The 22,961-nt window shown below is 35.2% G+C and overlaps 3 protein-coding genes across 5 annotated transcripts; 1 reads left to right on the top strand and 2 right to left on the bottom strand.

Moving 5' to 3' along the window:
• Positions 1 to 708: 708 nt before the first annotated feature.
• On the top strand, positions 709 to 9,697 carry LOC108333599 (DExH-box ATP-dependent RNA helicase DExH12). 2 transcript variants are annotated; one of them, XM_017569068.2, is made up of 5 exons: positions 709 to 866; positions 953 to 3,948; positions 4,593 to 4,982; positions 5,082 to 8,274; positions 9,357 to 9,697. In XM_017569068.2, the coding sequence occupies exons 2-4, from the start codon at positions 973 to 975 to the stop codon at positions 8,268 to 8,270; spliced, it is 6,555 nt and encodes a 2,184-aa protein (XP_017424557.1). In that variant the 5' UTR covers positions 709 to 866; positions 953 to 972; the 3' UTR covers positions 8,271 to 8,274; positions 9,357 to 9,697. The 2 variants fall into 2 exon arrangements, with proteins under 2 accessions (XP_017424557.1, XP_052726258.1); XM_052870298.1 differs by having other exon boundaries at positions 9,463 to 9,697.
• A 571-nt stretch (positions 9,698 to 10,268) lies between these two features.
• Positions 10,269 to 11,806, bottom strand: LOC108333600 (photosystem II 10 kDa polypeptide, chloroplastic). Its single transcript, XM_017569069.2, has 5 exons — positions 11,580 to 11,806; positions 11,432 to 11,490; positions 10,975 to 11,030; positions 10,820 to 10,872; positions 10,269 to 10,489 (listed from the first exon to the last, which is right to left on the bottom strand). The coding sequence occupies exons 1-5, from the start codon at positions 11,734 to 11,736 to the stop codon at positions 10,395 to 10,397; spliced, it is 420 nt and encodes a 139-aa protein (XP_017424558.1). The 5' UTR covers positions 11,737 to 11,806; the 3' UTR covers positions 10,269 to 10,394.
• Positions 11,807 to 12,862: 1,056 nt separating this feature from the next.
• Positions 12,863 to 17,883, bottom strand: LOC108332312 (uncharacterized). 2 transcript variants are annotated; one of them, XM_017567496.2, is made up of 9 exons: positions 17,724 to 17,883; positions 17,493 to 17,592; positions 16,737 to 16,917; positions 15,981 to 16,053; positions 15,710 to 15,889; positions 15,037 to 15,134; positions 14,584 to 14,672; positions 14,332 to 14,505; positions 12,863 to 13,222 (listed from the first exon to the last, which is right to left on the bottom strand). In XM_017567496.2, exons 1-9 carry the CDS (start codon positions 17,764 to 17,766, stop codon positions 13,051 to 13,053), a joined length of 1,110 nt encoding a protein of 369 aa, XP_017422985.1. In that variant the 5' UTR covers positions 17,767 to 17,883; the 3' UTR covers positions 12,863 to 13,050. The 2 variants fall into 2 exon arrangements, with proteins under 2 accessions (XP_017422985.1, XP_052726259.1); XM_052870299.1 differs by having other exon boundaries at positions 17,681 to 17,728.
• Between the last annotated feature and the right edge of the window lie 5,078 nt (positions 17,884 to 22,961).

Consider the following 22,961-nt stretch of genomic DNA (forward strand, 5'->3'; position numbering starts at 1 on the left):
GACTGATGTAAATGTTTTTTGTGATTTTGCCTTTTAGAGAATAATGTTTAGGATGTTATGTTTTCCTTTGTGTTTTAGGTTTAGACTTTTAGAGTGTTTTTTTTATCAAAGACATTATCTTGATACTTTTTTGTTTTTTCGAGAGTTCAACCGAATACCCCTTGGATATAGTAAGCTTACATGTTTAACTTAAACTCTCTTATACGCTTTGACTTATAATCGTTTATTATTGTGTCTGGGTATTTGATATTAATTTTTTTTATATTTTCTACCATCCTAAATGTTTTTCTAAGACTTTTTTTTTATATTGGCCTAAGACTTATGAGTAAAGATAAGGTGAATTATGAGATGTATAAAAACAAACGGTTATCTACACAACAAAACATTTAGGTTGAATCAAACTTAATTATAAATCGCAAATCTTTGTAAGAAGCAATGCTGAGCCCAGGATGTAATTATTCGTGAAAATATTTTGGCTAGTTCTTCTTTCATCCCTGTAATTTCTAATTGTACCCCCACAATTTTAAAATAACTATTATAAAGGTCACTTTTGGAATAAATTTTCTACGATTTTCAAAACATGAATTTTGAAATGGGATTTTAGGAAAAAAGTATTTGAAAGTGGGCCTGACAGCCCAAATCAAGCGTGTCCAAAAGGACGGGCCAGACCCATTAACACCACCGCCTTAATTTTTCATCACACTAAAACATTGTCCGTGTTTCCCACGAACCCTTGATCTATTTTTCTCCCTCTTTGTAAAGGCTTCTCATTTATCAGAATGACGTTCTGAGAACCACGTTTCACCATTCACAACACTGCCACCATTACCAGTGTCAACGTCGTTCTCTCGCAGTTTCAAATTAGTGTACGCTTTCACCCTTGAAATTTTCAAATATCTTTTCTTCTTCAATTGCTTCTTAGGGTTTCACGCTTTCGCATTTGCTCCTGCAGGTTTTTCTAGGTTTTCGGAAATGGCGCACCTAGGTGGAGGTGCGGAAGCGCACGCGCGGTTCAAGCAGTACGAGTACCGTGCCAACTCCAGCTTGGTTCTCACCACCGACTCTAGGCCGCGCGACACGCATGAGCCCACCGGTGAGCCCGAGTCTCTATGGGGCAAGATTGACCCAAAGAGCTTCGGCGACCGCGCCTACCGGGGCCGACCGGTGGAGCTCGACGAGAAGCTTGAAAAGGCGAAGAACAAGAAGAAAAAGAAGGACCGTGACGCCGCCGCCGATGCCGCCGTCTCCGTCCCCTCAAAGCGGCGCCGTGTTCAGCATGACAGTGTTCTCTCCGCCTCCGACGACGGCGTGTACCAGCCCAAGACGAAGGAGACGCGCGCAGCCTATGAGGCCATGCTCAGTGTCATCCAGCACCAGCTCGGCGGCCAGCCCCTCAGCATTGTCAGTGCTGCTGCTGATGAGATACTTGCTGTGCTTAAAAACGATACTCTTAAGAACACGGACAAGAAGAAAGATATAGAGAAGCTTTTGAATCCCATACCTAACCATGTTTTTGACCAGCTAGTTTCGATTGGGAAGTTGATTACTGACTTTCAGGAGGCTGCTGATGTTTCGAATGGGAATTCGGCTATGGATGGTGAAGAGGGGCTTGATGATGATGTTGGTGTTGCTGTTGAGTTTGAGGAGAACGAGGATGATGACGAGGAGAGTGATTTGGATATTGTGCAGGATGATGAGGAAGAGGAGGAGGATGGGGTGGAGCAGAATGGTTCTGCGGCTATGCAAATGGGGGGTGGGATTGATGACGAGGATATGGAAGATGGTAATGAAGGGATGAGTTTGAATGTGCAGGATATTGATGCGTATTGGCTTCAGAGGAAAATCTCTCTGGCTTTCGAGCAGCAGATTGATCCGCAGCAGTGCCAGAAGCTCGCGGAGGAGGTGCTCAAGATTCTGGCTGAGGGGGATGACAGGGAGGTGGAGAGCAAACTTTTGTTTCACCTCGAGTTTGATAAGTTCAGCCTCATTAAGTTTTTGCTTAGGAATAGGTTGAAGATTGTGTGGTGTACACGGTTGGCAAGGGCACAGGACCAGGAGGAGAGAGAGAGGATTGAGGAGGAGATGAAGGGAACTGAGTTGCAGCCGATTTTGGAGCAGTTGCACGCTACAAGGGCATCCGCGAAGGAGAGGCAGAAGAACTTGGAGAAGAGTATAAGGGAGGAGGCTAGGAGGTTGAAGGATGACACTGGTGGAGATGGGGATAAAGAGAGGGACAGGGGCAGGAGGGGGCTTGCTGATAGAGATGGAGAGAGTGGATGGTTGAAGGGACAGCGGCAGATGCTTGATCTTGATAACATTGCTTTTGCTCAAGGTGGTTTTTTCATGGCTAAGAAGAAGTGTGACCTGCCTGATGGGTCTTATAGGCATCTTAGTAAGGGATATGAAGAGATACACGTGCCTGCCTTGAAAGCTAAAGCGCTTGATCCAAATGAGAAGCTTGTGAAAATATCATCTATGCCTGATTGGGCACAACCGGCTTTTAAAGGAATGACACAGTTGAATAGAGTGCAGAGCAAAGTATATGAGACTGCACTTTTTAAGCCCGATAATCTTCTGCTCTGTGCCCCAACGGGAGCTGGAAAAACTAATGTTGCAGTTCTCACTATACTTCAACAAATTGCACGGCATAGGAATCCTGAGGATGGCTCGATTGACCATAGTGCTTATAAAATTGTGTATGTTGCACCTATGAAAGCTCTTGTTGCTGAGGTAGTTGGGAATTTGTCCAATAGATTGCAGGAATATGATGTTAAAGTCAGGGAGCTCAGTGGAGACCAGTCACTAACCCGGCAACAGATAGAAGAGACTCAGATTATAGTGACAACCCCTGAGAAGTGGGATATTATCACCCGAAAGTCGGGAGACCGAACTTATACACAGCTTGTAAAACTTGTGATTATTGATGAGATTCATCTACTTCATGACAACAGAGGACCTGTTCTTGAAAGTATCGTTGCTAGAACAGTAAGGCAAATTGAAACCACAAAGGATTATATTCGTTTGGTGGGACTGTCTGCTACTCTCCCTAATTATGAAGATGTTGCACTGTTCTTGCGAGTTGATCTGAAGAAGGGTTTGTTTTATTTTGATAATAGTTACAGACCTGTTCCACTTTCTCAGCAGTATGTTGGAATCACAGTGAAGAAGCCACTTCAGAGGTTCCAGTTGATGAATGATATCTGTTATGAGAAAGTTATGGCTGTGGCTGGGAAACATCAGGTTCTTATATTTGTACACTCTAGGAAAGAAACTGCCAAAACTGCTAGAGCCATCAGAGATGCTGCACTGGGAAAGGACACTCTCGGTAGGTTCCTTAAAGAAGATAGCGCAAGCCGTGAGATTCTTCAAACTCATACTGATCTTGTAAAGAGCAACGATCTTAAAGATCTTCTGCCATATGGTTTTGCTATTCATCATGCTGGTATGACCAGGACAGATCGCCAGCTTGTTGAAGATCTTTTTGCTGATGGACATGTTCAAGTGTTGGTATCAACTGCGACCCTTGCGTGGGGTGTTAATCTACCGGCCCATACAGTGATTATTAAAGGAACACAGATTTATAATCCCGAAAAGGGGGCCTGGACTGAATTAAGTCCTCTTGATGTGATGCAGATGCTGGGTCGTGCTGGAAGGCCGCAATATGATTCATACGGTGAGGGAATAATTGTTACTGGTCATAGTGAGTTGCAGTATTACCTCTCTCTTATGAACCAACAACTTCCTATTGAAAGTCAGTTTGTGTCCAAGCTGGCTGATCAGCTGAATGCAGAGATTGTTCTTGGTACTGTACAAAATGCTAGGGAAGCTTGTAATTGGATTGGATATACTTACTTGTATGTCCGCATGCTGAGGAATCCTTCATTGTATGGTATAGCACCTGACATCCTAACAAGGGATATAACATTGGAAGAGAGAAGGGCTGATTTGGTACGCATCTCAACACTCTAACATCTCACTATATTATACAATTATTTGAACTTAGGTTGATATGATTGTACTTATTTGCTTTATTGATTGGGTGTATTTCTTTCCTGTTTCTTTTAACTTGTTAGCGATCTTTATCTGTTGTGCTTCAGTTATGTTTGTGCTTATCATTGTCATTATTACTGTAGAGTTTCATGATAAGGGAACCAAATCGACATTGGTTGTGAAAAGTATTCATTCTAGTTAGCAATAGGTTCTTGGCCTCATAAGTTATTTTTATTTTTTCTACTTTAAATCTTTTCTGAATCAAAATATGATATTGTTAGGAACCAAGAATTGAAATAAGAAAGAAGAAAATGGTTTTTATTGAATAGGATGAAAAGAACAATGAATAGGAGATTAAACTCTACCTGAGTTTTCTCTTCATAAAGTGCCAACGCTCAATTTACAACGACAACAAATATTAGTCTGTCCTATTCTTCTACCTCTTGCCAACGAACTAACTCATTATCTAGCTATCTTAACCTAGTCCTTCTCTTTGTACCCTACAAGATATTCTTTGATAAAGTTTTATGTTGTATATTGCCTGTTCATAATGTCGTTTTTTTGGTGGATATTGATTAATCTATTTTGTTGAAATCTTGCAGATCCATACTGCTGCAACCATCTTGGATAGAAATAATTTGGTGAAGTATGATAGGAAGAGTGGATATTTCCAGGTCACTGATCTAGGCCGTATTGCTAGCTACTACTACATAACACATGGAACCATATCGACATATAACGAGCATTTGAAGCCTACAATGGGGGACATAGAGCTATGCCGATTGTTCTCATTAAGTGAAGAATTTAAGTATGTAACAGTAAGGCAGGATGAGAAGATGGAGCTAGCAAAACTTTTGGACCGTGTTCCCATTCCCATCAAGGAAAGTCTGGAAGAGCCAAGTGCAAAGATCAATGTTTTACTGCAAGCATACATTTCACAACTAAAGCTCGAAGGACTCTCACTGACATCTGATATGGTCTTTATAACTCAGGTTAGACTTCATTCATTGCCGTTCTTAATTGACTAATTTTGTAAATGTCTGTCTTTTGTCTCGTTGCTGATTCTCGTATTCCCCCCCTTTTCTTTTCAGAGTGCTGGACGCCTTTTACGGGCACTATTTGAGATTGTTTTGAAACGTGGCTGGGCACAATTGGCTGAGAAGGCTTTGAACTTGTGCAAAATGGTGACCAAGAGGATGTGGAGTGTCCAAACTCCTCTTCGTCAATTCAATGGAATTCCAAGTGATTTACTAACGAAATTGGAGAAGAAAGATCTGGCTTGGGAAAGGTATTACGATTTATCATCACAAGAGATAGGTGAACTCATTCGTGCACCGAAGATGGGAAGGACACTTCATAAATTTATCCATCAGTTTCCTAAACTGAACCTTGCAGCACATGTGCAGCCAATTACTAGGACAGTTTTGAGAGTTGAGCTGACTATAACTCCGGATTTTGCTTGGGATGACAGAATTCATGGATATGTTGAACCATTCTGGGTGATTGTGGAGGATAACGATGGAGAATACATTCTTCACCATGAATATTTTATGCTGAAAAAGCAGTATATTGATGAGGACCACACACTGAATTTCACAGTGCCTATTTACGAGCCTCTTCCCCCTCAGTACTTTATCCATGTCGTTTCAGATAAATGGCTTGGGTCCCAAACTGTTTTACCTGTTTCTTTCAGACACCTGATCTTACCTGAAAAGTATCCTCCACCAACTGAACTACTGGATCTGCAACCACTTCCTGTGACTGCACTGCGAAATCCATCATATGAAGCTCTATATCAGGATTTTAAGCATTTTAATCCTGTTCAGACACAAGTTTTCACAGTTTTATACAATTCAGATGACAATGTCCTAGTTGCTGCTCCAACTGGGAGTGGTAAGACTATATGTGCAGAATTTGCTGTTTTGAGGAATCATCAGAAAGGTCCTGATAGTGTCATGCGTGTTGTTTATGTTGCACCCATTGAAGCTCTTGCCAAAGAGAGGTACCGTGATTGGGAGAGGAAATTTGGAAATGGTCTAAAACTGAGGGTGGTTGAGTTGACTGGAGAAACTGCAACTGACTTGAAACTTCTCGAGAAAGGTCAGATTATTATCAGTACTCCTGAGAAATGGGATGCATTGTCCCGTCGCTGGAAACAGAGGAAACATGTTCAACAAGTTAGTCTTTTCATCATTGATGAGCTCCACTTGATTGGAGGTCAAGGAGGTCCTGTTTTAGAGGTTGTTGTTTCCAGGATGCGATATATTGCTAGTCAAGTTGAAAACAAGATACGCATTGTGGCTTTGTCTACCTCACTTGCAAATGCAAAAGATCTCGGAGAATGGATTGGAGCTACCTCCCATGGTCTTTTCAATTTCCCCCCAGGTGTTCGTCCAGTGCCTTTGGAAATTCACATTCAAGGTGTAGATATTGCTAACTTTGAGGCAAGGATGCAGGCAATGACAAAGCCAACTTACACTGCTATTGTTCAACATGCAAAGAATAAGAAACCTGCGCTCGTATTTGTACCTACTAGGAAGCATGTTCGGTTGACTGCCGTGGATCTGATTACATACTCAGGTGCAGACAGTGGAGAGAAGCCATTTTTGTTGCGGTCCCCAGAAGAGCTTGAACCTTTCCTCGACAAGATTAGTGATGAAATGTTGAAAGTTACTTTGCGTGAAGGAGTGGGATACCTGCATGAGGGCTTGAACAGTCTTGATCATGACATTGTGACACAGCTATTTGATGCAGGCTGGATTCAAGTTTGTGTTTTAAATAGTTCCATGTGTTGGGGGGTGACATTGTCAGCTCATTTGGTCGTTGTGATGGGCACACAGTACTACGATGGGCGAGAGAATGCACAGACAGATTACCCTGTTACTGATCTCCTACAGATGATGGGTCATGCCAGCCGTCCTCTGGTAGACAATTCTGGAAAATGTGTCATCTTGTGCCATGCTCCTCGTAAGGAGTACTACAAGAAGTTTTTATATGAAGCATTCCCTGTTGAAAGCCATCTTCATCACTTCTTGCATGATAACTTGAATGCTGAAATTGTTGCTGGAATTATTGAGAACAAGCAAGATGCTGTAGATTACCTTACATGGACATTCATGTACAGGCGGCTCACACAGAATCCCAACTACTACAATTTACAAGGAGTTAGTCACAGACATCTTTCTGATCACCTCTCAGAAATGGTGGAAAATACCTTGAGTGATTTAGAAGCAAGCAAGTGCATGACTATTGAGGACGATATGGACCTTTCTCCACTCAATCTTGGAATGATAGCATCCTATTATTACATCAGTTACACAACAATTGAAAGGTTTTCATCATCTGTGACTTCAAAAACAAAAATGAAGGGTCTGTTGGAGATTTTGTCTTCAGCTTCAGAGTATGCTCAGCTTCCAATACGACCTGGAGAGGAAGAGGTTGTTCGTAAGTTGATTAATCACCAGAGGTTTTCTTTTGAAAACCCCAAGGTCACAGATCCGCATGTAAAAGCTAATGCCTTGCTACAGGCCCATTTCTCTAGGCAATTTGTTGGTGGGAACCTTGCATTAGACCAGAAGGAGGTGCTTCTTTCTGCAAATAGACTGCTTCAGGCAATGGTAGACGTGATATCAAGCAATGGTTGGCTGAGTCTGGCTCTTCTTACTATGGAGGTCAGTCAAATGGTGACACAGGGTATGTGGGAACGTGATTCCATGCTACTACAGCTTCCTCATTTCACAAAGGATCTGGCCAAAAAATGCCAGGATAACCCTGGGAAGAGTATCGAAACAGTTTTTGATTTATTAGAGATGGAGGATGATGAGAGGCGTGAATTACTGGGCATGTCAGATTCAGAGTTGTTGGATATTGCCCGGTTTTGCAACCGGTTCCCTAATATTGATTTGTCATATGAGGTTCTGGACAGTGACAATGTTCGAGCTGGGGAGGATGTAACTGTACTGGTCACTCTTGAGCGGGATCTTGAGGGAAAGACAGAAATAGGACCCGTTGATGCTCCAAGGTATCCAAAAGCCAAGGAGGAAGGATGGTGGCTTGTTGTTGGTGATACCAAAACCAATCTTTTGCTTGCCATTAAACGGGTTTCCCTGCAGAGGAAGTTAAAAGCCAAACTGGAGTTTGCTGCTCCTGCTGATACTGGAAGGAAATCCTATGCTCTTTATTTCATGTGTGATTCATACCTGGGTTGTGATCAGGAATATGGTTTCACTGTTGATGTTAAGGAAGCTGATGGTGACGATGAAGATAGCGGCAGAGAATGAAAAGGTAGCCTTCTGGACCCCTCAAACATGATTACTATCTACATTACTTAGCTTGTTTTATTTAATATGCATGTCAAAAAGATCTAATAATATGTCAAGAGTTAAGGGTTTTTAAACACGTACTACCAGTACCTTGTATACATAATGCTTGAATGATTGTTTGATTACGAAAGAATCTCCTGCACTAAATTTTAGACATTTGCATTCGTAGTTAGCCTACATTATTGAATAAAACGTGGGGTATCTGTTCGGTTTTGACAGAACATTATCTCGTTCTCGTAATTAGACCTTGTGTTTGACCACAGGTCGGTTTGGTTCGTATAAATTTTAATTATTTGAGACAATAATAAAATGCCAGGCTAGCTAATATTTCACATAGTTATAGTTGATTATAACAAAGAACCAAGTAAAATAGTATTACAGATCGTCAGAGTTTTGTAAACGTTAAAATTACAGACACTATTATATTGAATTAATAACGAAATATCGATTATATATTGAAATTGTGGAAGTAAAAAGTTTCATTGATATATCTTTTCAAAGTGGTTTTCTTGTCGGTGATGGGAATATCAAGTTGAATCCTAAATAAATTGTTAGTTATTAATTTTTAAAGTATACTTGGATAAATGTACTAAAGAGTACTAACACTGTACTCATTTATGAAGCTAAGTTATTTACTTAGGTTAAGAATTGCAATTAAGTTTATTTAATGCTTTTGTTTTCTTACAATAAAGATTTCTTTTTTCTAAATTACCTTAAAAATTACATTTATTATTATGATATTCAGCATTAAAGATAAAGTCATTTTAAGTTACGAAATTAAAGCTGAATATGATTTTATTTTCTTGTATGAGTCCAGAAAGAGTATAATATAAATATGTAAATGTCAAACCTCGTCTTTGAAGGGATCAACTGTTTTTCCTTGAACTATTTTTTTGGGATTGGATCACTCTGCATTTATACAACAAAAGTTACATTAACTTCTCTGCCTGCCATTGTGTTTTTTGATACGTCTGTCTGAATTCTTTTTATTTGACACACTTGTGCTTGGCGGTTTTGAACAAACTAAATTTGTATCTTTTACAGTTTCGTGAGGCGACAAATGGAGGGACAATAACCATTGCTGAAGATCGTCGTTGTATTTACTTGTTGATAGTTGTAATTCCATGCTTACAATTGTCTATCGTGGCAGGAAAAGGAGATATTTGCAGTAGTAGGAAATGAAGTAACATTAGGAAGTGACAGTGTAGCTTGCTTATTGAAACACCGTAGCTGGCGGCTCCATAGTTGCAGCATCATTGAAACACCCTTGTAAGATTTTGCACTAATTATGTCACAGAAAGACGAAACAGCAGAGATGTTGGAGAACTAATTTTGTCAGCATGTTTTGCAGCACCTTGTATACATGTTTTTGTTTGGCTGTTTGAGTTCATTATTGCCATATAAATTTCATATCGAACTCTTGGGTTCACTTTAGTTTGAGTTCATTTCACTCGATTTCAAAGCAATGCGAAGGCTGAGATTGCAAAAGGCATTAACATCTGTGTTCGAGTACAAATGAGTTGCAACATTGTTACGCCATGGAACGACCCTTTCATTTTCATCATGAAAAACAAAGTCAAGTGAACGTGATTTCCCCCAACTAGCATCCTTGAAAGGAATGCACTCAGAAGATTTTGTCAGAATAGAAACATAGTCTATGTTTGAAAGAATATTTTCTAAAAATAATCAGAGTTAAGCAATTGTTCAAGTTGTTTTATTATGAAAACAGAAGCATAACAGTAAGATAAATGTTAAAAATACATTTATCGGTTTCCTTTGTAAAGAATGTACTGTGACAAATCGAGTCACACGTCTCATTATTAATTAAAATTTACTGAAAATATCTTTTTTAATCTCCCTTCTTTAAAAAGTCTCAATTTTTATTAAGTTCCATTTGCAAGGAGAAGAGACAACACATCCAACGAAGATGCATGCATGATTATAGTAGCAAAAAGATTTTCACATCCAAGCATTTATAGAACAGAAGGAATATCACATATCCACAAAGTAGTTGATGAAGTATTCTTGAAGTTTAAATAGGTACATGCACTAAGTTGTAAAATAAACATGGATCTGCAAAGTCTATTGTGCCAAAGCACTTGTGTTGTAGACAAGAAGTACACCACCAGCTAGCAGACCAAGTAGAGTTACAGCCCAGATAGCCAAACCAGTCGTACCTGCATCATAAAAACACCAACACAACATCTTTCACTTTCAACTTTTATTCTCAAAAATATCTATTCATCACATGAAAAACTTACTATAATGATAAACCACTCTTCCTGTGATGTGGAAACACATATGAATAAGAAAGCACAAGGATTCTCTAAATTCAACAACTTAAGAATAAGGGTACTCATTTTCATAATTTATAATATATATATATATTGCTTTAGAGGAATATATTCCAATGAATAATGAGTGAAAATAATTTCATATGTAGATTAGAACTTTTTTTTTTCTTCTTTTTCATGCTAATTTTTCTTGAATGTCATCATGTTTCTTACCTCCAGCGTAGACATCACCGGTTGGGGACCAGTCCTTTGTGTCATAGATAGGACTGCATAATAACTCAGGCAAATGCAATTAGAATAGAAATTTAAATGCACAAATGAATGAAAATATTTTTTATTAATATAGATCTAGATCTTATTATTATTACCTGTATCCATCAACATTAGCACCGTATTTGTCAACAAATTGGTACACACCCTTTCCCTGAATTCATGTTTGAAAGTTAGAAGAATAATACAGTAAATACTACCAACAATCTCAAAACAACGAATCAACTTTAGATTCCTTTATCAGAGACATTCAGACTCTAAAGTTATGAAATAAAGTAACAATTTCAAAATCTTAAACAGAGGTAAACAATTTCAGTCCCTGATTAAAAAAATCAATAACCAAAATCAAACGCATACATAACAAATCATGATACACACATCAGTTAACTTTCTTATCAGTCATACACATAACAAATCATACAGAAACTTGAATTTCAGTTAATTTTCTTTTGAAAACAACTGAGATTACTTATTTTGTGAATACTTTGTAGTCAAAACAGCATGTGTTAATTATGTTCTAAGATCCAATCAAAGATGGCTAATTAAAACACAAACCTTTCCTTTCCTGCCAGATGCATCAAGTCCATCCCTCAAGTTCATGCCACCACTAATTCCTGCAAACATTCAGACAAAAATCATCAAGATTAACAAAAGGGTGTGTGTGTTTTTCAGAGTTTTCAAAAGGGCAAGCATGAAATCAAACCATAGGGCGTGTCAGTCTTGATCTTCTTGCCACCACTGGCCACAACTCTGAATGAAGAGGAGTTCCTTGAAAGGGAGGGAAGTCCTCTGACTGAGGACTTCTCAACAGTGAAAGGGGCAGGTTTAAGGGCCACAGATGCCATCACTGAAGAGGCCATTTTTCAGCTCAGACTAAGTTTTGCTGCTTCTGCAAATGCTTCTTCTTCTTTGCTATGGGAAACAAAACATGTGCCACTCATAGTAATAACAACAATAGTGACCAAGGATTTGTGATTGGTTTTCTCACACGTGGCATTTCATTTGTGGTAGACACAGGGATATGATAATGTGAACATTATCTGAAATCAGATCAATTTTTCACCTGTTGTTCATCATCATAAATATGCAAACAAAAATCTTCATGAAAGAAAATTGATGGATATTCCCATAGGAAAAAAAAACATTTTTTTTTCTGGTCGAAAAAAAGAAGAGATTTTACGACATGTGTGTGTGTTTTAAGGTGAAATTTACTGTAGAATTGCACTTAACACATATTCACTAAAAGAACAACGAAAAAGTTATAATGGTTTTGTTTTGCCTTAGCTTCCGTTAACACCACATTTATTTAGTATAAATTAAATTATGGAGGATTAGTCAAATTATTTGTGAAACAAGTTTTCGAAAATTTATTTTCATCTTCGTTTATTATCTCCTCTTGATTTAACTCATAAAAATAAAATACTTGGACAACTAGTTAAGAAAATCAAATAAATAATTAATGTGCTTAATAGTGATTTTTCTTTATAAAGCAAATATTACTGGATGACCTATATTAACCTAGTAAATGTAATTTTTTTTATAAAGCAAATTTAGTCTCGCTAATCATTATTAGAAAAAGTTATCCATAACCACTACAATGAAAGAAAAAGAAACATAAAACCAAATAAGAAAACTTCTAATTAAATTAGAGTTATTATACATTCTTATTTTGTAATTTATATATAAATTAAGTTTAACTTTTATAAGAATTTATTTTATTTCTTTTCTTATTTTGTTTTATGAAAAAGTTTGTGGAAACATGTCCTTATTCTAATCTACCATGACAATCATGATGATCACCAACAAACAAATCACTATTAATTTGAAGAGTAATTTCTGTTTAAATCCCCATTTGTTTCTTCAAAAAATTTATTATTCCATTTTACTTCTTAGTATCCAAATTTACTTATTAGTAAGTTGATTCATTCAGTACACAATCATTACCAAAAATGGCTTGTAATCTGATTTCTTGCCTTGTCATAGTGCTGTCTTAAATGTGTTTTATTTAACTAAAGAGATGTAACATACTCACAAATATAGTTGATGTAGCCATCATCTAGTTAGTGCACATGACAGATGCCTTACCTTATTATGCTTAGAATACAATGATGTCTTAAAACAAATTTCCCAGAAACACAATCCCAAAGAAGGACTTAAGATAACAAAAGCTCCAACTATAAAGAGCTGACACTATCTGTAAGCTTTAATGCAGCTGCCAAACCACTATCTATGGCGCCTTCAACATTAGGACTGACACAGAAGTCTCCACAGATGGCTAGTCTCTTGTTTCTATCCCAAAGACATTTTTCTTCTGGGGCAATACTAGCAGCTGGAAATGCACTCCCCCTGTTAAAGCAATCAACTTTGCGACATTAAAACAAAACCTTTCTCATCATAAACAAAATGGAAATAGTTGCATGCAGCATTATTGTTATTATTGAAATTCTCTGCAGCTTCTAATGATAAAGCAGATAAATAGGAGTACTAAAATATAATGACGTTGTTTCAAACATCATTAAAGTGTATGTGAGTTGTTGTAAATTCTTTTGATACCTGTGTTCAAATCATATCAATAAAAAATAGATCAGTACAGTGGTCTCTGACAAGCTAGCATTCTTTCATTAACTCAACACTAGTTATTATATACTTGTCATCATGCAAAGCTGTTATCTAAAATAGAATGCAGGGTTTACAACAACTAGATTCATCTTAATAGTTTTGAGACAACTCCTAATTCTTTGATGCTAAGAAAGTTCGTTTCGCAGAATAATAGAAATTAGCTTTTAAATGTGCTAATATGCTTTATGAGAAGAAATATTCTAACATTAAACCGAATGATGAGCTAGTTCAAATTATAAAAAACCTGGTAGGGATAGGTTAAGAAAAGTTAATACTAAATCTTCCAAAACAAATATTTCTAAAAATCGACTTTTAAAGGCTTTTTTGGAATGTATGGCGTTCAAAGCATGAAATATTTTTGTGAAGGAAATGATGAGTAGTTTACTTTTATCCATCCATGATTTTTTTTTTATACGTGTGCGATGTAATTTTATCATGGGTTTAGTATGGTTTTTCAATGCTTTTTTCTTTTCTTTCTCTTTTTATTTTTTATTTTTTATTTTTTTATGATGCCTAGCATGAGTTTATTTGGACCTAAAATAAATGCAAGGATGTTTTATAGATTAAAACTTTGTTAAGAAGAAAAAGGTTTTCCAAAACAAAATTCATATATTATGAACCAGAGGTAAAGGCAACCGAGTTTCTGAAATGTGAAAAAGATTAATGGATAAGAAGTGCAAATGGAGCGGAATAACCATCTAATGATAACGTATAGTAATGCTCTATAACTCAAGATAGTTCTTTCAAGGCACTAACTCCTTAGTGTAACATGTCCATGGCATGAGAAATAGCAGCGAACTCAGAGCTTCTATATACATTAATTCTTAGTTACTTACCATCTATGAGCTTTCTTGAAAAATGGTGGAGATTTGATAAGCCCTGTACTTTGAAATTCTTGCAAAAGCTGTTCAGCCACTTTATTGAGTGTAATGTCTGAGGGCTTGTTAAGTCCAGTTAGAGCAATTACATCCTCAGCGTATTCTGGTGTAGAATGAAGAACCCATCTTTCACTGTAGATATACCAGTTACCACCTTATTAACAATTGAACTTAGATATAAAGTATAGTTATAACACAAATGCAACATACCTTGCAGTAGAACGGCTAGGCTTGCTGCTATCACAATAAGCCCGACTTAAAACTTTAGAATTTTCAAAAGAAAATGCTTTGACTGGAATCTGAATCATAAGATGAATTTTGTAGACTAAGATCCTCAATTATATGTCAGAAAAATGGTACTGAACAGAATATTAGAATACTCAGCTAAGCCACAATTCAACTAGCTTGTATCAATACCTTATGTTGAATCTTATGGTTATAAAAATTTAACACATTAACTTTGCTCAAGTCATTTTTCAGTTGTTTTATACAGTAGATATCAAACTACATAACTTTTTCACAAGAAGAAGTCATCAAGTCACTAAAAACTGAAAAGGAAATCAAGAACCATCATGCCAAAACCAGATGAGCCATATGCAATTAATATATTAGTAAGGTTATAGAACTCAATAATAGATTGGGAGTTGTATGACTATATCATACTGTTGATAGAGGCTCTGCAAATGCCAGCATAACAATGAAACATGGCTTAACAGGAAGGTTGAGCAGCTTTTCTGACAACTCTGGCACTAAATTTGTATCTGCATCGCTTGCACGAGTGTAGACAGTCAATAATACATAATCCATACTATCCAGATCTTCAAGTTCAAATTCACCTTGAATGTATCAATTATTTATTTAATTGATTATGAAATTTTGACCATGGATTAAATCATCAAACTTCATTTATATTGGTTTAACTAAAGGAATTTTTAGTAGGTCACAAGAAACACTGCATCAGTATTGCAATCTAGCAAGAAATTGTTGAGATCCTTCTTAGCTTTCCAGAGTATTGCAAAAATGACAAAATGAAAGAAACACTTATCAAATGCATTTGCATTCATGCTATCTAGCATAACATTAGAACAATTCCTCATCAAACATGATCATTCTGCTGGTACTAGCTGTGTTTAACATTTTGAAGGTGACTGATATAATCTTCTCAGATGAACTTTATTTGTTTTGGCCAAGTTTCTTCATTATCTACACAGATGACTTTCTAAAATAAAGACCTATTACAGAGTCCAACATTGTCTCCACAAAAAAAGATAAAATGAACGAGGAATAACATGGAAAAATAAAGAGAGCCAGCAAAAGAAAACCATCACACCCATACCAAGTAGTGGCAGCCGTCCTGTTACTTGTGTAATCCGGGGAGAAACTATGTTCTTGTCTGATGCAACAAGCCCCTTAAACTGACCAAGATTTTGCCCATTCACTCCTGTCAATGACCACTCTTTCTCATCATGCAACCATTCAATCCTTCCAATACCCACACCAAACTTGCTTTCCACACCTAACCATGACAAAACTAATGAATAAACTTTCTACTATCTTCATGGTCAACTCTAAACAACAATACTAGATAGTGAAGAGAAAGTTGATACCATTCTCACTTCCCAATGATTTGCAGATAGCATTCATGCCTGGAACACCTACATATCTCTTGCTTAATCCTTCCTAATAAATATTCCAGTCACAGAAACCACTATTCAAGAAAAAGTAATCTCAGATACACAAGGTATTGTCCAAGTGGTCTACAGAATTTGGATTACTACATAACATTTTGAATGGAAGTAAAATGTGATGAATTTTACAGAAAATAAGTTTTCCAAAATCTAAATTCTAAGGTGCTGCTATGATATATACACCTTCGTATTTTCACCATGTAGTATTGACATTTATAAGGCGCTGCTAATATATATATTTTCATATATCAACACCAAACCTCTGTCAAAAGTCTACATTTGTCATGAGAATATGAAAGACAACTTCTGCATTTACATAGCAAACATAATTCTTTTTCAATAGAAATAGTAGATGCAATTTGGATAAAGTTCTCGACAAACACTCGTAAAAAACAAAATATAGAATGAAATCATAGATGTAACGTGAAATAAAGTCCTTAAAAAAGTTAAAATTTACACCTCAACTTTCTTAGAAGATTTGTAGTGTAACTTTTCAATGTTCACCTATTAACTTAACAGAGCTCAAAATTATTTTTTCGGAAATCTTAAATAGTAAGATTTTATGAACTTAACTTGCACCACTGACCAATAACATAAAAGCATGACACTCTGTAATCACTATACACAACTTATACTGCATAAAACCATTTGAGCATATGAATAATACTTGTCAACCTGCTCTATGTTTTTAAATTTATGGGTGTGAAAATCAAAGAAGCCAAACTTTTCGTTCCATTCAGCTACAAGACCCCTTGATTCCCACTCTTCAACCAGTCGTAACACTTCAGACTTGCCAACGGAGAAAAATGGAGCACCATGGTCAAAATGCAGCTCCTGCCCATCTTCAGTTTTCTCCCTGGATTGCATCAAATTGACAAAATTCAGGATCCTCTTTCAAATTATCACCAAACAGATGAAGGAAATTCCATTAGTGAGGAAAAAACAATATTAACTGTGCTACACCTTAAAGTAAACTAACTATCACTAAATGTCAGTGTCCCTTCTTTGACTAAGGTATGTCAGTCAGCAAATTATCTCAGAAAATAAAATAAAATAAAAAGTCCATAAAACATATTAGTTGCTTAAAATAATACAGCCTAAAAGACTGAAAATAGAGAAAAATTTCACAGAGAGATCAAGCTACATGCTACCAATCTGAAAAGGTGAAAAACATGAGCCGTACATATTCAGAGCAAACAAATACATGTACCAATAAAAAACGTCAAATCTGTTTGTTTTATCTCCCTTAAAAAATAAATACTTTTTCTAGGAGATAACAGAAAATTATGTAATGTAACTAACGACTTATATAAAAATTCTCCCTGAATCCACTGGGTACCATCAAAATGCTATTCCAATGGCTTTTGAACAGCAATTCCACAGAACCCAATTAGAATAAATGGAGGGAACTCGGTAAATAAATAAAAATACCTTCTTTGGGACATGCGTCCACCAGGGCCTCTAGCTGACTCAAAGAGAGTAACAGAAACCCCATTTCTGGCAAGAGTTGAAGCACATACGGCTCCTGAAACTGTCAATATTCCATTTTTATTATCAAAATTATTATTCAAAATTAGTTCACTAAAAACCAAAAATACTAAATGTAAATAAATAAATACATAAATACGAGTTGATTTCAGATCAAGTGCATGCGGTGCTTACTTCCACTTCCCAACACAGCAACCTTAAAGGATGTGCTACTCATCGTTTGGTTTCCTTGCTGAACAGAAAAGGGAAGATTTAGGAAAGAATTGGAAGATTGGACAAGGTCGAGGCGGTTCGATAAGTAGCTTGAAGTAAATGAAAATTTCTTCTCTCTGCACCTCTCACTCGTTTCTTCTTGCACCTCTATGTGTAAATGACATTTTTATCCTTTTGACTGAGGAATCTTTGACCAGTTAAGATTCTCCTCTCTCTTCTATTTGATATTGTTGAAAGTCTAATGCATTCCACTCTTTCTTCCGAGTCTTCTTCTTCTATTCCTCCACGCCTCATTAGCAAGTGCTCATTGTATCGTTGTTGTAGTCATATATTTGTTGTGAAAAAAATACTTTCTAAGCTTCATTATAATATTTGTTTTTGCTTTTGTTGAAAGAGAGAAAAGAGAGAAACAAAAAGTGAGTCTATACTGAACACATATTTTATTGTAAAAAGTAATAATCTAAACAACTTGTAAGTAATTATTAATTATAATTCTCAAGAGAATTAAAACACTTGTTATAAAACTCTTACTGGTTAAGGAAATCTAGACAGCATATTAGAGGATACCAGAATTGTCTAGTACCAAGAGTGGTGCAAATACTCAACCAGTTTAGGATAACGGGAAGTTATTCCCTAACTAAGGATACCAAGAGTTGTGTGAAACTAGTCTAGGATAATGGAAAGTTATTCGTTGATTGGGGATATCAGGAGTGGTGAAGAATATTGCACAACCAGAAGAGGGTGAAACTCAACTAGACATCATATCGGGGATACTAGGAGTGCCTAAGGATACCAAGAGTGGTGAGAATACTTAGTTGTAATCATGTTGAAGATTCTAGTGGAACACTTTATAGATAGAGGAGATTGGACGTAGCTCAGTTTGAGTGAATGACTATAAAGTTATTTGTGCATTTATTGTTTATCTTTGTCTCAGTGTTATTCTCATTAAAACCTGCAATTGGATTTTAGTTTCAAATACAAGAGCTTTCTATACTAAATGATTATTTATTAAAAAACATGCTCTCATAAACACTAAAATGAATATCCTATATAGCACGAAGAAAATAATTCATTGATTAAAATCATTTACAAAGACGAGCCTTTAATAATGAGAAATCTTATACTTGACAAAAGTACTATATAAGGACGGTTGTGAAAAGGTTTTTCCATTAACATTATTCAATCCTCCCCCTTTCTAATGTTTGTCAAGTACTTCACTTGGATGAACTAGGCTGAAACTTTTGTTGTTGTTGTTGTTATGCTGAGGCTCGAGGCATAGAGTGTCGAGTGCTCTCCTCTTGATGCATAACTATGTTTTCGGCCTTGAGGGTAGTTAATTCCTTTTCATACCTCCACTGCATCTACTTCATCTCCTGCTACATGGTTCTCATATGTTGCTACTTACTAGGATGATTCTTATACTCCTTCGTCATGACATTGTTTGTCATGTTCTTTGTAGTCACCATTGAGTTTCTATTGGTTGTTGAATACTCGACCCCATGATGGGCGTAAGAAATGTTTCTGGTGTATGGTTGAGGTCAACATCCAACATCTAAAAAGTCGTCCAAGGGGTCCAAAAGTTGTCTTCTACTTCAAGTATCTTGTAGTCATTCGTCCAAACTGTTTGGAGGTACATACAAAAGGCCGATGTCAAATTCAGCTCAACGTTTGACACTACAAATATTAACGGTGTAGTAAATGCAAACTTACCTCCATACCTCTAACCTATATTTATAGACTTTTGAGTGAACTTTTAATCAACAACCTCATTTTTTATAATCACACTTTAGCTTAAGTTGTTTAACATTAGAATCAATTACCTTAATAATTGACTGATTAACCAAACTTCGCGATCATTTGATTTTGGTGGTAATTTGTTTGAGTATCTTATTAATAATTGACTATCTGGTCTATGACTAATCAAACAATACTATATAAATTCAATGAGAAGAAAAACTCTACTAATTAAACATAAAAGGACATAAATAATTGTTATGCTATTTGATTTCATTGACAATAAAATTAAATTAAATGTTAGGATAATTAAACAAAAACAAAAAATAATTTAAAAACAAACAAATTGTTTTAATAAAAAATAATAAAACTATTCAATCTTTTAGATAAATAAAACGAAATCCAAACATAATAACTAAAGTTGAAAATGTGAAAGTCTTCTCCGCCATGAAAGGTGGACGACAAGAAGCGTGAAGCGCGAAATTCCGCAAAACGACAACGTGTTGATGTTGTCAACAAAAGTATTTTTCAACAATTTCTACGGCAGCACGTGAACCTTGAACACATTTACGAACTCTCTTTTTTATTATTATTATTAACTATTTTTTTTTATTATCCATATAACAATTTATCCTTGTGAGAAAAGAAAAACAATTCATTACTAAGAATATAATTTGTTTTCATACAACTCGATGAAATATAATTTTATCATTTGTGGTTCAGATTTAAGATTTTGGCTTCTCGTTACTTTTTTTATTTGATTTTATTAAATTTTACTTACATGATATTATACAAACATTTATATAAATTAATAATATTTGTATTTCTCCCATTTTCTATTTAATCGGCTCTCTCTTTTATTTTATTTTATCTTAAAGATAAAAAAAAAACAGAAAGTAACTCTCTTTACTTCTTCTTCTTTTTTTCATCATAAAGTGTTTCTGTAAGATATAGATTCTTATATATGGAAACAATTTCTTGCACATAAAAATAATCATGTTATTTCCAAAGTTAGCACATCTCCAATCATAATTAGGTAATAAGTTCAAGATTGTTTGGATTTAAGATAACTTCATTAAAATATTTTGATATGATATTAAATTTGAGAAGTTAAATATTTAATATAAAAATTCTGGATTATAAAAATGAAAACTGTCTTTTCAAGTTTAGAAAGTCAAAACATAAAAAAAATGTATTAAAATGTGTACATAAAATTTTTCGTATTGGGTCAAAATTGTAAAAGATGCTGCTTCTACGTTTCTTTGTTTTTCCACTTGAAAGGTTTAGTACCAAAGCTATTTTCAAACCTACAGGATACCTACGAAGAATTTTGTTGTTGTACGAAAGTGAAATAAAACCATATGCTTTTATAATTAAAAAAGAGAGTAATGGTTGATCGACCACCATATTATATTTTGAAAGTGAGTGAATGTAACGTAGATTTTGAAGTTGAATTCAACAATGTAACAATGCCAACAATGATTTGTTTATCAAGAGTAAAATATACTTTTAGAATTTAAACATGAACCTAGTTTTAGGGGGAAAAAAACATGCAGTTTATTTTGATCTTTTAGAACTTTTTTTTATTAATTTAGATTTTATAAATTTTAGTTTATAAGTCATTCTTTTTTATCATATTTTAAATAGAACAGTTCAATAATTATGCTCAACCAAGCAGTTCAACAAGGTTTATTTAATTTTATTAGTCTAAAATAATTTGAAAAACATTTTGATATATATTTATTGATGTAAATATTAATATATTAACACTATATGGCCAAACCTCGATTTGATTACATAATTATATTTCGTAATAATATATATTTACAAAATATTTATTACATGAAGTATTATGTCATTATTATTTTTTTTTGTTAATTATTATATACAATAAATTATTTGTTAGAAATACTATATCTTTTATCTTTCAGTTAGTTTGTTATTATTTATTATTTGTATTTTGGACTTAGCCCATATTTTTTCGATTATAAATAGAAAATCCTATGTGTGTTTAACACAAAGGAGATTAATCCCATATATAATTTTTACTATATTTAACATGGTATTAGAGCAGGTTTTCTGATCTCTTTCAGTGGTCTTTGCTGTCTGCTGGTGGCCGGCCGTCATGATCGCCGGCAGCCCCTAAAAATGTCATAAGATTCATTTTCTCTTCTTCTTAAATCTCAGCATCCATAATCAAAGAGAGAAGTCTCCTGGGAACCACTGCCTCCTCTGAACCAGTCGCCGCTCAATCGATCACTGCTACCGACCATACGCCGTCGGCCACCATCACAGTTTTGACGGGTGAACAGCAGATCTGGGCCATCTCGAAGTGTTTATTGCCTCCTTCTCCGCTGCTCTCCTTAATCAACTTTTGAAGTTGAAGTGTTTATTGCCTCCTTCTCCACTGCTCTCCTTAATCTACTTTTGAAGTTGAAGTGTTTATTGTCTCCTTCTCCGCTGCTCTCCTTAATCCACTTTTGAAGTTGAAGTGTTTATTGCCTCCTTCTCCACTGTTCTCTTTCATCCACTTTTGAAGTTGAAGTTTCACAAGCTGTTGTTTGTTCATTGACATGTGATAACTCATCTCTGTTTGCCTCACACTCTTGAAGACAAATCATCTAGTTCAAAACCAAGTTCAGTTACTTCAAGCTTGGTTCATACAATTTGTATGCTCCAGCTTGAGGGGGAGTGTTAGAAATATTATATCTTTTATCTTTCAATTAGTTTGTTATTATTTATTATTTGTATTTTGGGCTTAGCCCATATTTTTTCAATTATAAATAGAAAATCCTATGTGTGTTTAACACAAGGAAGATTAATCCATATATAATTTTCACTATATTTAACATTATTATATTAGATGATATTATTTTATATTTTTTTTAATATTATCATTTTTTAGAAGGTATTTGACTGACTTGAATGTCGAAACATTTTCTAGAGACACAACTCTCTACTTAGTACAAATATCTCTAAACTTGAAGAATCAGAGTGTTTGTGTTCGTAAGATATATATTTGGTTATCTATAAACATTGAGTTTATATAAAAAGTAATAATGTCATTTTCAATTTAAAAATATTAAAATAATAAATTTATTAATTTTGTTCTTTATATATTAACATTTTTATTTATTTATAATTCACATGAAATTCTAACTTACACTTTTATCTTTAGATAAAGAGACACTACAATTTTTTTTTTTCAGAATTATTTTTAACATTATCAACGGTTTTAACTCCTAAAAAATATGTTTTCCTTGCAAAAACCTTTATAAAAAATAGCATCAAATAATTACCAACAGGTTTATACTAAACTGTTCTAATTTTAAGGAGTTTCTTAAAAACTGCGGGAACTAACCAAATTCGAGAAAAAGTGAGAGTGTATTAATATGTTTTACTATCTTCAAAATTCAAGAAAAATTGAATTAAAAGAAAATTATTTATACGGTATAAATAGAAACA

The sequence above is a fragment of the Vigna angularis genome, chromosome 11 (assembly GCF_016808095.1).
Source record: "Vigna angularis cultivar LongXiaoDou No.4 chromosome 11, ASM1680809v1, whole genome shotgun sequence".
NCBI classification, from domain to species: Eukaryota; Viridiplantae; Streptophyta; class Magnoliopsida; order Fabales; family Fabaceae; genus Vigna; species Vigna angularis.

What these genes read in the sequence shown, in the direction of transcription:
- LOC108332312 (XM_017567496.2), bottom strand. Translation starts at nt 17,766, where the DNA reads ATGAGTAGCACATCCTTTAAGGTTGCTGTGTTGGGAAGTGGAA. An exon ending in AATTTAAAAACATAGAGCAG is followed by an intron (nt 16,054 to 16,736) that starts GTTGACAAGTAT and finishes AATATTTATTAG; the next exon opens with GAAGGATTAAGCAAGAGATA. An exon ending in AGGACGGCTGCCACTACTTG is followed by an intron (nt 15,135 to 15,709) that starts GTATGGGTGTGA and finishes CAAGCGATGCAG; the next exon opens with ATACAAATTTAGTGCCAGAG.
- LOC108333600 (XM_017569069.2), bottom strand. Translation starts at nt 11,736, where the DNA reads ATGGCCTCTTCAGTGATGGCATCTGTGGCCCTTAAACCTGCCCCTTTC. An exon ending in CAAGACTGACACGCCCTATG is followed by an intron (nt 11,491 to 11,579) that starts GTTTGATTTCAT and finishes GAATGTTTGCAG; the next exon opens with GAATTAGTGGTGGCATGAAC. An exon ending in CGGTGATGTCTACGCTGGAG is followed by an intron (nt 10,490 to 10,819) that starts GTAAGAAACATG and finishes TTTATGATGCAG; the next exon opens with GTACGACTGGTTTGGCTATC.
- LOC108333599 (XM_017569068.2), top strand. Translation starts at nt 973, where the DNA reads ATGGCGCACCTAGGTGGAGGTGCGGAAGCGCACGCGCGGTTCAAGCAG. An exon ending in AAGAGAGAAGGGCTGATTTG is followed by an intron (nt 3,949 to 4,592) that starts GTACGCATCTCA and finishes GAAATCTTGCAG; the next exon opens with ATCCATACTGCTGCAACCAT. An exon ending in ATATGGTCTTTATAACTCAG is followed by an intron (nt 4,983 to 5,081) that starts GTTAGACTTCAT and finishes TTTTCTTTTCAG; the next exon opens with AGTGCTGGACGCCTTTTACG.